This window comes from Lontra canadensis, unplaced genomic scaffold, assembly GCF_010015895.1.
Source record: "Lontra canadensis isolate GAN:19392208 unplaced genomic scaffold, GSC_riverotter_1.0 scaffold8, whole genome shotgun sequence".
Taxonomy (NCBI): domain Eukaryota; kingdom Metazoa; phylum Chordata; class Mammalia; order Carnivora; family Mustelidae; genus Lontra; species Lontra canadensis.
In genome coordinates, this window is record NW_022631002.1 from 31,770,724 (window position 1) to 31,785,855 (window position 15,132).

Sequence of the window (15,132 nt, forward strand, 5' to 3'; positions counted from 1 at the left end):
ATGAGGAAAGGGAGAGAAAACATCTCAATCTAACAACACAGTGGAGGTAAAGCAGAAAATTAGAACAAATAGAAAACAATTAGGCAGTAAAAATAAATCCCATTATCAGTAATGATAAATATTAATAGATTAAATCTTCAGTTAAAGTACAAAAATTGGCAAACTAGATTAAGAAAAACAGATATCCCACTACATGATGTTATAAAGGACATACCTAAAACATAAGTAATTAAAAAGAGAAATACCTGGAAAATACTAACCAAAAGAAAAATCTATCCACGCCATACAAAATAGAATTTAAGGCAAAAAGAATTACTAGCAATGAAGATACTGCCTCTCTCTTCTTCTCCCTCTCATTCTCTCTATATATAGACAGACTATATTAACAATAAATAGTTCAAATTACCTGGAAGATAAAACAATTCCAAACTCTAGGTACTTAAAAGTTCTAAACTTGTATGCAGCAAATAACTATTTCAAAATTAAACACTTATAAAATTAAGAAGAAATTAACAAATCCATCATGTTAGGAAGTTTTGACACACCTTGTTCAGTAACTGATAGATCTAGCAATTTAAAACTCAATAATGATACATAAAATTTGAATAGCATAATAAATTAGTTTGATCTAAGGGACATATAAAATATGCATGCAATGCATGCAAGCTACAGTTGGAGCAAACATGTTCTTTTCAAGTCCACACAGAACATCTCTGTAAACTGATCATGTACTAGGCCATAAAGTTAACCCAACAAATGTCAAAGGACTGGTATCATATTCTTTTACCATAGAACAACTGAATTTAAAAAATTAATAATTACCCAAAAAAGTCACCTAAAAATTTAAAATCATATTTTAAAATAGCTCATGGGTTACATTTAAAAAATAAAAACGCTTCAAATTTAATAACAAGATAACTAAATAATAAATTTTGTGGCATGTAGGTAGATGAATACCTAAAATCAATAGCCTTAGATGCTTTACACTAGAAAAACTAAAAATTAATAAACTGTTAAAGTAGTCAGAAAGAAAAATGAAAAAACCAAAGGAAAAAATAATAAAAAAAACAAATTACTAAAATAGAAAAAAAATGTCTAGAAAGTATTAAGAAAGCCAAAAAGATAAGGTATTTTGTTTTGTTTTGTTTTGTTTAATAAATGAAAGCAAGAAACCTCTAGTAAAACTCCTGGAAGAAAAGAGAGAGACATAAACAACTGTTCAAATGAAAACAAGGACACAACCGCAGATGCTGCTGAGATTTAACAGAAAATAAGAGATTTTAAGAATGTTGTGCCAAAAACTTTAAAAACATAGATTAAATGGAAAAATTCATTAAAAAATAACACTTCCACAAAAGACTTTGAATAGGCAAAGCAATCCTAAGAAAGAAGAGCAAAGGCAGAAGCATTTTATTTCCTGACTGCAAACTATACTGCAAAATCTGGTATTGGCATAAAATCAACACATAGGGGCGCCTGGGTGGCTCAGTGGGTTAAAGGCTCTGCCTTCAACTCAGGTCATGATCCCAGGTCCTGGGATCGAGCCCTGCATCGGGCTCTCTGCTCAGCAGAGAGTCTGCTTCCTCCTATCTCTCTCTGCCTGCTTCTCTGCCTACTTGTGATCTCTGTTTGTCAAATAAATAAATAAAATCTTTAAAAAAAAAAATCAACACATAGACCAATGGAACAAAAAATGAGAGCCCAGAAATAAATTCATGTATATACTGTCAATTAATATTTGCCAAGGAGCCAAGAATACTCAATGAGGGAAAGGGTAGTCTCTTCAATAAGTGGTAATGGGGAAGCTGGAAAACCACACACTTAAGAATGTAACTGCATCCCTATCTCACAGCCCTTACAAAAGTGAACTTGAAATAAATTAAAGACTTAAGTGTAAGACCTAAAACTGTAAAACTCCTAGAAGAAAACAAAGGGAAAAGCTCCTTGACATTGATCTTGGCAGTAATTTCCTGGACAGGACAAAGGAAACACAAACTACAAAAGCAAAAATAAATAAATGAGACTACACCAAACTATAAAGCTTCTGCACAGAAAAAAGGAAACAACTGATAAAAATAAAAAGGCAACCTACAGAATGGGAGAAAATATTTGCAAATACTATAACTAGTAAGGGGTTAATACCCGAAATATGTAAGATTTTGTTCAACTCAACAGCAAAAAAACTAAGGTCATGATTTTAAAGTGGGCAGAGGAATTGAACAGTTTTCAAAAGAATACATACAGATGGCCAAGAGGTGACATGAAAAGGTGTTCAACATCAAAAATTATCAGGGAAATGCAAATTAAGAACCTAAGGAACCTGTGGAATACCATTAAGCATAGCAATATGCACATTGTAGGAATCCCAAAAAAGAGAAAGACCGAGACAGAGAATATCTGAAGAAATACTGAGCGAAAACCCCAAATTTGATGAGAGGAATAAATATAAACATCCAAGATGCTCCACAAACACCAAGTAAGATCACTTAAAGAGACTCCCACACCAACACATTAGAATCAAATTTTCAAAAAACAGAACCTTAAAAGCAGCAAGAGAGAATTGACTTGGCATATACAAGGGATCCTCAATAAAGACATATACAGATTTCTCATCAAAAACTTTGGAGGCCATGGGGCACCTGGGTGGCTCAGTGGGGTAAGCCTCTGCCTTCAGCTCGGGTCATGATCTCAGAGTCCTGGGATCAAGCCCCACATCAGGCTCTCTGCTCAGTGAGGAGCCTGCTTCCCCACCCTCTCTCTGCCTACCTCTCTGCCTGCTTGTGATCTCTCTCTCTGTCAAATAAATAAAATCTTTAAAAAAAAAAAAAAAACTTTGGAGGCCAGTAGACAGTGGGCCAATGTATTCAAAGGGCTAAAAGAAAAATACTATGAACCGAGAATCCCGTATCTGGCAAAACAATCGTTCAGAAGTGAGGGAGAAATTAAGATACTCCCAGATATACAAAAACGGAGTGGAACCTTGTTTCCACTAGACCTGTCCTACAAGAAATACTCAAGGGAGTCATGCAGGGTGAAATCAAATGACATTAGACAGTAATCTTAAGACATATGAAGAAATAAAGATCTCAATAAAGGTAAATACACTGGCAATTATAAAAGCCAGTATTTTTGTAACAAGAGTTTGTAACACTACTTTTTGTTTTTTACATGTTTCAAGAGAGTCATCATTTTTTAAAAAACAATTAGCCTAAAAGCTAGTATTATTTTAACTTTGGCTGGTAACTCTACATTTTGTTTTCTACATAATTTAAGAAACCAATGCATTTATAAAACTTAACCAGTTTATGCTCTACAGTGTACAATGTATAAAGATGTAAGTTCATAACATCAATAACTGAAAGGGGTGGAGTAGAGCTGTAAAGAAGAAGAGGGTTTTTTTTATGTTGTTGAAATTAAACTAGTACAAATTTAAATTGGAGCATTTAAAATTTATGATGTCAAATGTAATCTTGTGGTGAACACAAAGAAAATCACTATAATACTTACAAAAATAAATGAAAAAGGAATAAATGAATAATGAATAAATCAACTAAACACAAAAGACAACAGTAATACAGGAAATAAGGGTGAAAAAAACTGGAAGGCATATAGAAAACAAATAGCAAAATGATGGAAGTAAGTTCCTCTTTATCAGTTATTACTTTAATTATGAATTGATTAAACTCTCCAATCAAAAGACAGAAATTTGAATTGATAAAAACACAAGATCCAACCATATGTTATCTATAACAGAGTCACTTTAGATCCAAAGACACAGAGAGATTAAAAGTGAAAGGACAGATACAGATATCCAAAGCAAATAGTAAGCAAAAGAGAGCAGTGATGGCTCTACTGTTATCAGACAAAACAGACTTTAAGTGAAAAAAGATTTACAAGAGACAAAGAAGAACACCTACATGTTAATGGTTCAATGCAGCAAGACACAATTATAAACATTTACATACCTAATAACAAATCAGCAAAATCCATGAAATAAAAGCTGAGTGAATTGAAGGGAAAAACAGTTCTACAATAATAGTTGGAGACTTCAATCTCCCACTCTCAATAATGGATAGAACCAGACAGAAATAAGCAAACAAAGGACTTAACACAACAAACCAACTAGATAGAACAGACATACAAAAAACATTTTACCCAACACCAATATACACACTCTTCTCAAGTTCACCTGGAACATTTTTCAGGATATACCATATGTTAGGCCACAAATTCTCAACAGACTTAAAAAGACAGATACCCTATTAAGTATCTTCTCAAGAGGATGAAATCATCAACAACAGAAGTAAAATTAGAAAACCCAAAATTTATGGGAATTAAGCAACACACTTTTAAATGACCAATGAATCAAAGAAATCACAGGGAAATTAGAAAATTCATAGAAATAAAAAAAAAGCCAACATACTAGAACTTAGGGGATGCAGTGAAAGCAGTATTAAGAGGGAAATTCACAGCTATAAATGCTTACATTGAAAAACAACAGAGATCTCAAATCAACAACCTAACTCTACAACTGGCTTTGTCAAGCTAGTTTACAAGATCTCTACAAAGCTAGCAGAAGGAAGGAAATAAAGATTAGATGAGAGATTAACAAAATACAAAATAAAAGAGAAAATCAATGAAATCAAAAGTTGGATTTTTTAAATCATCGACAAAATTGAGATAACTTTAGCTAGATGAACTAAGAGAAAAAGAGAGAAGACTCAAGTTACTAAAATGAGAAATAAAAGTAGGAATGTTAGTACTGATTCTTTTTTTTTTATTAGTACTGATTCTACCAAAATAAAAAGGATTATAAAGAGAGTACTATGAACAAAAAGTAAACCCAAAAAATGGGAGAAAATACTTGAAAATTACATATCTGGTAATGGATTAATATACAGAATATATAAGAATGCCTAATTTTAAAAAAATGAATGGTTAAAACGACATCAAAAAAAAAAAGATTAAAAAATGGGCAAAGGATTTGAACAGACATTATCTGCAAAGAAGATATACAAATGGCCAATAAATACATAAAAAGATGCTCAACATAACTAATCATTAAGAAAATGCAAATCAAAATTACAATGAGATACCACCTGCATACCAATTAAAATGGCCACTATCAGGAAAACAAAATAAATGTTGGCAAAGATGGGGAGAAACTCAAGAACTTGTGCATTTTTGGTGGGAATGCGAAATGGTTCAGGCACTGTGGAAAACCTTGTGGTACTTCCTTGAAAAACTAAAAATCTATTTACCATATAATCTAGCAATTCCACTTCTGGGTATATCCCCACAAGAATTGAAGACAGGATCTCAACAAGATATCTTTATACCCATGTTCAGAGCAGCACTACCCTCAATAGCTACAACATGGGAGAAACTCAAGTATCCATCAAAAGGTAAACAGATTAATCAATGTGGCATTTACAAATATACATATACACATTTACACATATACATATATAATGGACTATTATGAAAACGAAGGAAATTCTGACTCGTGTAACAACAGGGATGAACCTTGAGGACATCTACTAAGTGAAAAAAGCCAATCATAAAAAGGCAAATACTGCATGATTTCACTTATACGAAGTCCTCAGAATAGTCGAAATCATAGAGACAGAAAGTAGATTAAGTAGCTGTCAGACGCTGAGGGTGGGGACGGGGAAGTTACTGTGGAATGGGGGTAGAGTTTCAGTCTTACAAGATGAAAACTGTTGCAGAGATGAATGGTAGCTAAGGGCTGCAAGACAAGATGAATGTGCTTAATGTCACTGAGCCATCTTTGAAAATGGTTAAGATGGTAAATGTTATCTGCGTTAAAGAAAAAAATGTTATGTGCATTTTATCACTAGGAAAAATACATTTTAAATTTAAATACAGGCTATTTTTACAATTTGTTTTTTGAAATTTTTTAAACAGGTGCATATTAGCAAGCTGGACCAAGCACTGTATGAATACGATGAAGTTAGATTGATATCAGAAATGTAAGGCTGATTTAATATTGGGAAATTAGATTAAAAAGAAAAGAAATACAAGATTATGTCAACAGACGAAGTCTGATAAACTTCAACATCCATTCATGATAAAATTCTTAGAAAACAGGGAACAGTAGGTAACCTCTCAAACCTGATAAATGATGGCTACGACAATAAAATCCTAGGGCAAAGATCACACTTAAAAGTGAAATGCTGAAAGCACTCCCTTTGAGAGCAGGAGCAAGACCAAGATGGCTGATATGACCGCTTCTATCAGCATGTATTAGAAGGTTCTTAGAGCTACGACAGTAAGATAAGAAACCTTATTTTAAAAATAAAAGATACAAAGATTAGGAGGAGGAGTTAAACTATTGGTATCTGCAGATGATAATGACTGGTTATTAATAAAGTAATGAGGATAAATTGAGTATTTAATAAGATTTTAATAAGATTTTCTGCAACAAAACTCAGCAGACTAAAGTCAATAGAGATAACACATTCACTAGGATGGGTAGAACCAAAAACTCAGATAATGAATGATAAATGCTAGCAAGGATGTGAAGAAGTTAGAACTCTTCCACAGGGCTGGTAAGAATGGAAAGTGGTGCAGCCCCTATGGAAAACAGTCTGACTATTCCGCAATTGAGTAAACACAGAGTTATCAAATGACCCAGCAATTCCACTCCCAGATATATGCCCAGAAAAACGAAAGCATATATCCATACAAAAACTTGTACATGAATGTGGTAGCAGCACCGTATATAGCAAAAGATGGAAGGAATTCAAGTGTCCAGCAACAAATGGATACACAAAATGTGTTACATCCATATAATGGGAGCATAGAAAGGAATGAGGTACTGATACATGTTACAATATAGATGAAGCTTGAAACATTAGGCCAAGTGCAGGAGGCCAGTCACAAAAGACCACATGTTATATGATTCTATTTCTCTGAAATGTCCACAATAGATAAACATACAGAGATAGAAAATGGCTTAGTGGTAAGTTAGGACTAAAGAGAAGGAAGAGATAGTGGAGGGATAGCTAAAAGGTACAAGGTTTCTTTGTGAGATGATGAGAATATTCTAGAACTGACTATACTGATAGATCTGTAAATACACTAAAATAAACTGAATGGCACACCTTCAATGAAGGAATTATATGGTATATGAATTAGATTTCAATACGACTTTTTTTTAAAAGTTGACTGCCAAAGAGGCAAAGAATCTATACTCAGAGAACTATAAAGTACTCATGAAAGAAACTGAGGAAGACACAAAGAAATGGAAAAATGTTCCATGCTCCTGGATTGGAAGAATAAATATTGTGAAAAAAAGTCTATGCTACCTAAAGCAATCTACATATTTAATGCAATTCCTATCAAAATACCATCCATTTTTTTCAAAGAAATGGAACAAATAATCCTAAAATTTATATGGAACCAGAAAAGACCTCAAATAGCCAAAGGAATATTGAAAAAGAAAGCCAAAGTTGGTGGCATCACAATTCTGGACTTCAAGCTCTATTACAAAGCTGTCATCATCAAGACAGCATGGTACTGGCACAGAAACAGACACATAGATCAATGGAACAGAATAGAGAGCCAAGAAATAGACCCTCAACTCTATGGTCAACTAATCTTCAACAAAGCAGGAAAGAATGTCCAATGGAATAAAGACAGCCTCTTCAATAAATGGTGTTGGGCAAACTAGACAGCCACATGCAGAAAAATGAAATTGGATCATTTCCTTACACCACACCCGAAAATAGACTCAAAATGGATGAAGGACCTCAATGTGAGAAAGGAATCCATCAAAATTCTTGAGGAGAACACAGGCAGCAACCTCTTCGACCTCAGCCGCAGCAACATCTTCCTAGGAACATCGCCAAAGGCAAGGGAAGTAAGGGCAAAAATGAACTATTGGGATTTCATCAAGATCAAAAGCTTTTGCACAGCAAAGGAAACAGTTAACAAAACCAAAAGACAACTGACAGAATGGGAGAAGATATTTGCAAACGACATATCAGATAAAGGACTAGTGTCCAAAATCTATAAAGAACTTAGCAAACTCAACACCCAAAGAACAAATAATCCAATCAAGAAATGGGCAGAAGACATGAACAGACATTTCTGCAAAGAAGATGTCCAGATGGCCAACAGACACATGAAAAAGTGCTCCACATCACTCGGCATCAGGGAAATACAAATCAAAACCACAATGAGATACCACCTCACACCAGTCAGAATGGCTAAAATTAACAAGTCAGGAAATGACAGATGCTGGCGAGGATGCGGAGAAAGGGGAACCCTCCTACACTGTTGGTGGGAATGCAAGCTGGTGCAACCACTCTGGAAAACAGCATGGAGGTTCCTCAAAATGTTGAAAATAGAACTACCCTATGACCTAGCAATTGCACTGCTGGGTATTTACCCTAAAGATACAAACATAGTGATCCGAAGGGGCACGTGCACCCGAATGTTTATAGCAGCAATGTCTACAATAGCCAAACTATGGAAAGAACCTAGATGTCCATCCACAGATGAATGGATAAAGAAGATGTGGTATATATACAAAATGGAATACTATGCAGCCATCAAAAGAAATGAAATCTTGCCATTTGCGACAACGTGGATGGAACTAGAGGGTATCATGCTTAGCGAAGTAAGTCAATCGGAGAAAGACAACTATCATATGATCTCCCCGATACGAGGAAGTGGAGATGCAACATGGGGGGTTAAGGGGGTAGGAGAAGAATAAATGAAACAGATGGGATTGGGAGGGAGACAAACCATAAGTGACTCTTAATCTCACAAAACAAACTGAGGGTTGCTGCGGGGAGGGGGGTTGGGAGAAGGAGGGTAGGGTTATGGACATTGGGGAGGGTTTGTGCTATGGTGAGTGCTGTGAAGTGTGTAAACCTGGCGATTCACAGACCTGTACCCCTGGGGATAAAAATATATGTTTATAAAAAATAAAAAATTAATTAATTTTAAAAAATAAATAAATTAATTAAAAAGTTGACTGTATTTCTATATATATCACAAAAAATTATTTATTAGAAAATATGGCTGGCTGGGTGATGGGACACTGGGGAGGGTATGTGCTATGGTGAGGGCTGTGAATTGTGTAAGACTGATGGATCCCAGTCCTGTACCCCTGAAACAAATAATATATTGTATATTAATTTAAAAAAATGTTTTACTTTATAACATATCAGAATGCAAGAAATGGAGAAACGTATACAATTTTACTAAGAAGAGATTAAGTAAATGAAAGGTAATGCAATGTTCATGTATTAGAAACTTCAATATGATAAAGATTTCAGTTCTCCTCAAATGACTCTACAGGTTAACTCCAGTTCCAATCAACATCCCAATGGGACTCTCCTATAATATTTGAGAAGCTGATTGTTAAACTGACAATGAAGAGGCCAAAACACTCACTATGAAAAAGAGCAAGAGGAGAAATGTACTTTTATAGCTAAATGGCTTCTTGTCAAGCTAGGATAATGAAGGCCTAGAGGTCTTAATGTAGGGAAAGAGGAGAGCCCCAAAAGAGATCCATGTGTAGTACGTGAAAACTGGGTCTATACGCAGCAAGCGTGCTAGATCAAACTGGGTATGTGTACCTCACATCCTACACAAAATCAAATCTAGGTGGACTCGTAGACTTAAATGTGTCTATTAACCTTTTAGAAGACAATGTGAAATAGCAGGAATATTCAGAAGAGCAATGAGGCAAGACTAGTGCTCACACAAGAACATGTTATAAAGAATCATTAAAAACAATGTGGTACTGAATGACACACAAGCAGACAGAATAGAAAGTCCAGAAAAACATTATGGTATATGTAGGAATTGAGTATGGTAAAAGTGGCATCTCAAAGGAGTAGGAAAAGATGAAATTTCTTTTAATTTTATTTACTTATTTGAGAGAGAGAAGGAGAGATAAAGCATGAGCAGGGAGAGGGAGAAGCAGACTCCCCACCAAGCAGGGAGCCCAACGTGGGGCTTGAACCCAGGACTCTGGGATCATGACCTGACCTGAAGACAGACACTTACCCAACTAAGACACCCAGGAGCCCCAGAAATAAACTTTTTAATCAAAGATGTTGGGACAACTGGGTAACTATCTGGGGGAGAAGGGACTAAATTGGCCATAAATCACACTATATATCACATGAAATAAAAATGGATCAGAGAGAGAGAGAGAGAGAGAGAGAATAAAACCACAAGAGTACTGGAAGAAAACATGGGGAAATTACTTTATAACTTTGGAGTAACTCAAAATATACAGGCCATTAAATCTGATAATTCAACTATGTAAAAATTTTAAAATTCTGCATGGTAAAAACACCTAAAGCCAAGTCAAAATACATTACACTAAGTAAAATGAGATGTTTACAAAGGGCAAATACTATGTGATTCCACTTATATGAAGTATCCAAATAAACAAATTCATAAAGGCAGAAAATAGAGAATAGAAGTTACCAGAGGCTGAGAGAAGGGAGGAATGCGGAGTGATTTCTTAATGGGTATAGAGTTTCTGGTTGAGATGATGAAAAAGGTCTTGAAATAGATAGTGGTGATGGTTTCATATCACAGTAAATGTATTTAATGTCACTGAACTGTACACCTATAAATGCTTAAAATGGTAAATAAATACTGTTACGTTAATCTTACCACAATTTTTAAAAATGAGGGCAACCAGGCAAAAAGGACTAAGGACAAATGAGAGTTCCAAGAAGAGAACATTTGCATCTCCTATCACAAAAGTGTTTACTTCCTTAACACATAAAAAAGAAACTGGAAAAAAAACAATAATCCAATTTTTAAAAAGACAAAGGTTTAATATACAGTACAGAGAAAAATACAAATCGCCCTTAATCATATGAAAAGATGCTTAACCTCATTCATAAGAGAAATGGAAATTAAAACCATATTGAAACATACTTTTCACCTCTCAGACTAGAAGAAAAATTTAACAACATAGTCTCATGGCAAGTATATTAAAAAAGTCACTCTCTTACTCTGCCTGATAAGAATATAAATTGTTGGGGCGCCTGGGTGGCTCAGTGGGTTAAAGCCTCTGCCTTCGGCTCAAGTCATGATCCCAGGGTCCTGGGATCAAGTCCCACATCGGGCTCTCTGCTCAGCGGGGAACCTGCTTCCCCCCTCCCTCTCTCTGACTGCCTCTCTGCCTACTTGTGATCTCTGTCAAATAAATAAATAAAATCTTAAAAAAAAAGAATATAAATTATTATATACACTACTTAAGACAACTTAATAATATTTAGAACAATACAAACGCATGGACCTTTTCACTGAGCAAACCCACTTCTGGGAATCTGTCCTATCGATTTGCTAGCACATGTGGGAAACATACACGGACAAGGTTATCACAGCATTAACTGTAACAGTAAAAAGTTAGACACGATCCAAACATACATCAGTAGGAATCTGGTTAAATAAATATAATGGAAAATTATGCACTGTAAAAAAAAAAAAACAACAACAACAGAAAAAGCACTTCTCTACTCAGATAAACAAAGAACTCCAAGACATAAATTTAAGAGAATAAAACAAGGCGCAGAATAGTGTATATAGTATTTTTTTATATAAAAATGGAAAGGAAATATGTATGTCGTATAAAGAAATTCTGGAAAGATACGCAAGAAAATAATACAAACAGCAGTGGGAGGCAAGGGATGGAGTAAGGAAGTGACAGAAGTGGAGGGACAGAACGGAAATGAGATATTTTACCGTACTTTTTTATTATTCTGCTTTGAGATATAGAAATGTTTTTCTTATTAGAAGTTATTTTAATGACTTCATAAGGGTTTCTAAGTCAAAGATATATGCATTAGTCAACTCAAATGACACAACATGCATTTCATTACATTTATGTCTTTTATCTCAAAGGAAAAAAACCCTAAACTTTTCTCTAGTTAATTAGAAGTGTGAAGTTTTTAAAGAGGAAGTATACTGATGTCTGTAGCTTACTCTGATATGCTTACATATCATAATGCTTACAAAATGCTTACAAAAATAAGACAGATCAGTGCATGGATAGAGGGATGGATACATGAGAAAGCAAGTACAATAAAACGTTCACTGTAGAATCTTGGAGGTAGGTATAGGAATGTTCCGTCTAAAATTCAAGAAAAGCCAAGTATGGCGGACTTTTACAAACCAAAGTTGAAATAAAGCTATTATCTGGTTCCTATACATCCAAATAAATTAATGTACTCTGGCTGTAAAACTAAAAGCTGTAGTAGAAAGCATTTCCCAGCTCAGCAAAAGCAAGCATTTATTATTTGCCAAGCCAATGGGGAACAGGAAGGGCAAACAGGACAGGCTTGAAGGAATCCTAAGGATCATCTAGCATTGGCCCCTTCGTTTTTACAAAAAAGATACTGAGGACCTGAAATGATCTGTGGGGAACTCAAAAGTGTTCTGTGTCAAATTTAGGAAGGGAAAAACAATGGCAGCAGAAAAATCATTTTTTTCAGCTATGATCCCTGCTATAGTAAAATTCAGCTTTTATAGAATTAGAGACAATATATTTCCATGGAAACAATATTCCCAAGTATCCATGTGAGGCTGAGAAGTATGCTTTTCTATGTAAGACTTCACATCCGAAGTGTACACACAGGATGTGGGGTGAAGAGGTACTAAAAAGCAGAGCTTTACAATCAGACGGGTCTGGTTTTGAATTCTGGCTCTACCACTTACTGGATCCTAGCCAGTCTTAGCCCTAGCTAAGCCCCAGCTTTTTATCAGCAAAATGGGAATGGTTAAGACCTTATAAATTTGTCAGGAATGTAAAGAAGTACAAGTCATCTAATTCATGGATTCATACATTGGTGGCTACTGAACGTAGGCTTTCTAACATTTACTCATAGTTGCATAATGCTCAGTAAAAGGCACCACCTCTGAACACCTGTCAGTTTCATGAGTAACTTACTAGCAGCTGACTAGGCTGTAAATGGGATCCTACTAAGAGCAGAGGGAAGAAGCTGTTGATTTCACCATCAACAGGAATTTATTAACTGGCTGACAGCAGCTATTAGGTGCCCTATGTTTGAGGTAAAATAAAAGGTTGCTTGATGGTCTGGGTATTTTTTTTTAAAGATTTACTTATTTATCTGAGAGAGAGAGAATATGAGCAGGAGGGGCAGAGGGAGAGAGAGAGAGAGAGAATCTCAAGCAGACTTATGCCAAGAACAGAGCCCAAGGCAGGGCTGCATCTCACCACCCTGAGATCATGGCCTGAGCCAAAACCAAGAGTCAGACACAACTGACTGCACCCCCTAGGTGCTCCTTAACTTTTTTTTTTTTTAAGGTATAAAGATAAGTGATCTATTTCTGACTATACAGCCATGAAACCCGATCAATTACACCATCTCAAAACTGGAAGAAATCTCATAGGACCTCCAGCAAGAATCCTCTCCCCAGTAGATCAGATCACATTACATGACTAACTTCTGCCTAAAGCTCTTCTAGTTTAAACCAGCTTCTCACTCGCTATATTATCTGACCCTTCTAATGATCAGAAAGGGCCTTTTTCTCCCACTTAGAATAACCAGGTGATAAAAAGTTAATGATAATGTATAAAAGCGAACCCACACTCACCTACTTTTGGAAATAAAAATCTGTAAGTGCTGTTTTCACTTGGGGGTAAGAAAGGATATTCTCTTTAATAACAATTCCGTAATATATAAAAAGTCCAGTTCCAAAAATGCATCTTGAAGCTTGTATTTACATTCCCATAACAATAAACAGCTTAGAAACCTTGCCTTGTATTAATATATATATAATATATAAAACACAAAGAAAACATACCTGGGATAATATCATTGATGTGCAAGAGAATTGTACTTTCAACACTTGCAAAACTACAAAGCTGTATTCCATCAAATCTGCCATCCCAATTGCCAATAGGATTATCCTAGAAATCAAGTAATAGAATAAAGTTTTAAACTCTTCTCAATAAAACATGAGTATGAACATCTACGTTCTCTGGAAAAGGATCTCCCAAAAGATTTTACTCTGGCCAATTTTAACTATCTTTCCTAAAAGAAAAAAGAATATATCAGAAATAATTGCCACAGTAATAAGGTTTTTGGTTTGTTTTTGTTTATTTGGTTTTTGTTTTGGTTTTAGTAAAAATGAGATCCAAGAATAATCAAGTTATAGTAAACTCACAGATGAGCAAGAAATGGAAAGTATTCATTGTACTTTACAACAAATGCTAGTCTACATAACACCCATCTGCACAGGAAGATTGATTAATAATACATTGTTTCACTCAGAAATCTGCCTCCAATTAACCCTAGCTTGTTCTAATCACTCTTACACTCCCTGAGCACTTAAATATTCCATTTGAACCCCTGCATGCCCTTTTGTACACAGAAAATCTATTTTTTAATGTTCTTTTGACATTAGACATTGACATTTGACATTGTAGGGATACGCAAGAGTTCCCTCCAAAACAGATTTTTACATTTAATTCTTTTATATTCCAATTAGCACATAGTAGTACAGTGCTGTTCACAGAGCTAGACTAAGAGATGGGCCAGTCAGACAAGTGCCCTGAGCACCAATGTGTATATAACAACATGCTATCACCAGAAATAGATGGGAGATGAAGAATACTGCGTTTGCCAGAACTTTCCTTTCAAGGAGCATACTAGAGGGGTTGAGAATGTACAGTTGCACAGGCCAACTGAAGGGCAGACAGAGGCAGTGGAGAAGCTGGTGGGGCAAAGCTCTAGGCAGCCTGCCCAGAGGAGATGAGGTGATATTCAGGACTGCCAGCTAAGGAAGGGGAAGGCCTACAGGGTTTTCGCCAAGTATGAGGTCCAAACGACCTGAAGCAAGGGAAACTAACCCCAGTGACCAGTGGCTTCTTTCTCTAACCCTCCCCCCACCCAGCTCACAATCTCTTCTCCAAGTAAATATGAAAGGTGTGCTTTATCATTAGCTATCCTGAGGGACCCACACATTTTCCTCTGTCTTTTCACATGGCAAACGTTCAGTAAATGTTTGTCTAAACAACATAGTAATGTTTGTCTAATGGGTATCAAATGGCATTTCCTAGAATTTCCAAGCACCAGATAAACTGATGCTAAACATTTATAACTT

At 35.4% G+C, this 15,132-nt stretch overlaps 1 protein-coding gene across 12 annotated transcripts in view; it reads right to left on the bottom strand.

Annotated features, from left to right (window-relative positions):
- The window catches only part of CYLD (CYLD lysine 63 deubiquitinase), a 64,634-nt gene that overhangs the window by 39,615 nt on the left and 9,887 nt on the right, over nt 1-15,132 (bottom strand). For all 12 annotated transcript variants that reach the window (XM_032854492.1, XM_032854486.1, XM_032854495.1 and 9 more), the window contains one exon: nt 13,831-13,936. In XM_032854492.1, coding sequence (XP_032710383.1) covers nt 13,831-13,936 — 106 coding nt within the window. The remainder of the gene's footprint in view (nt 1-13,830; nt 13,937-15,132) is intronic.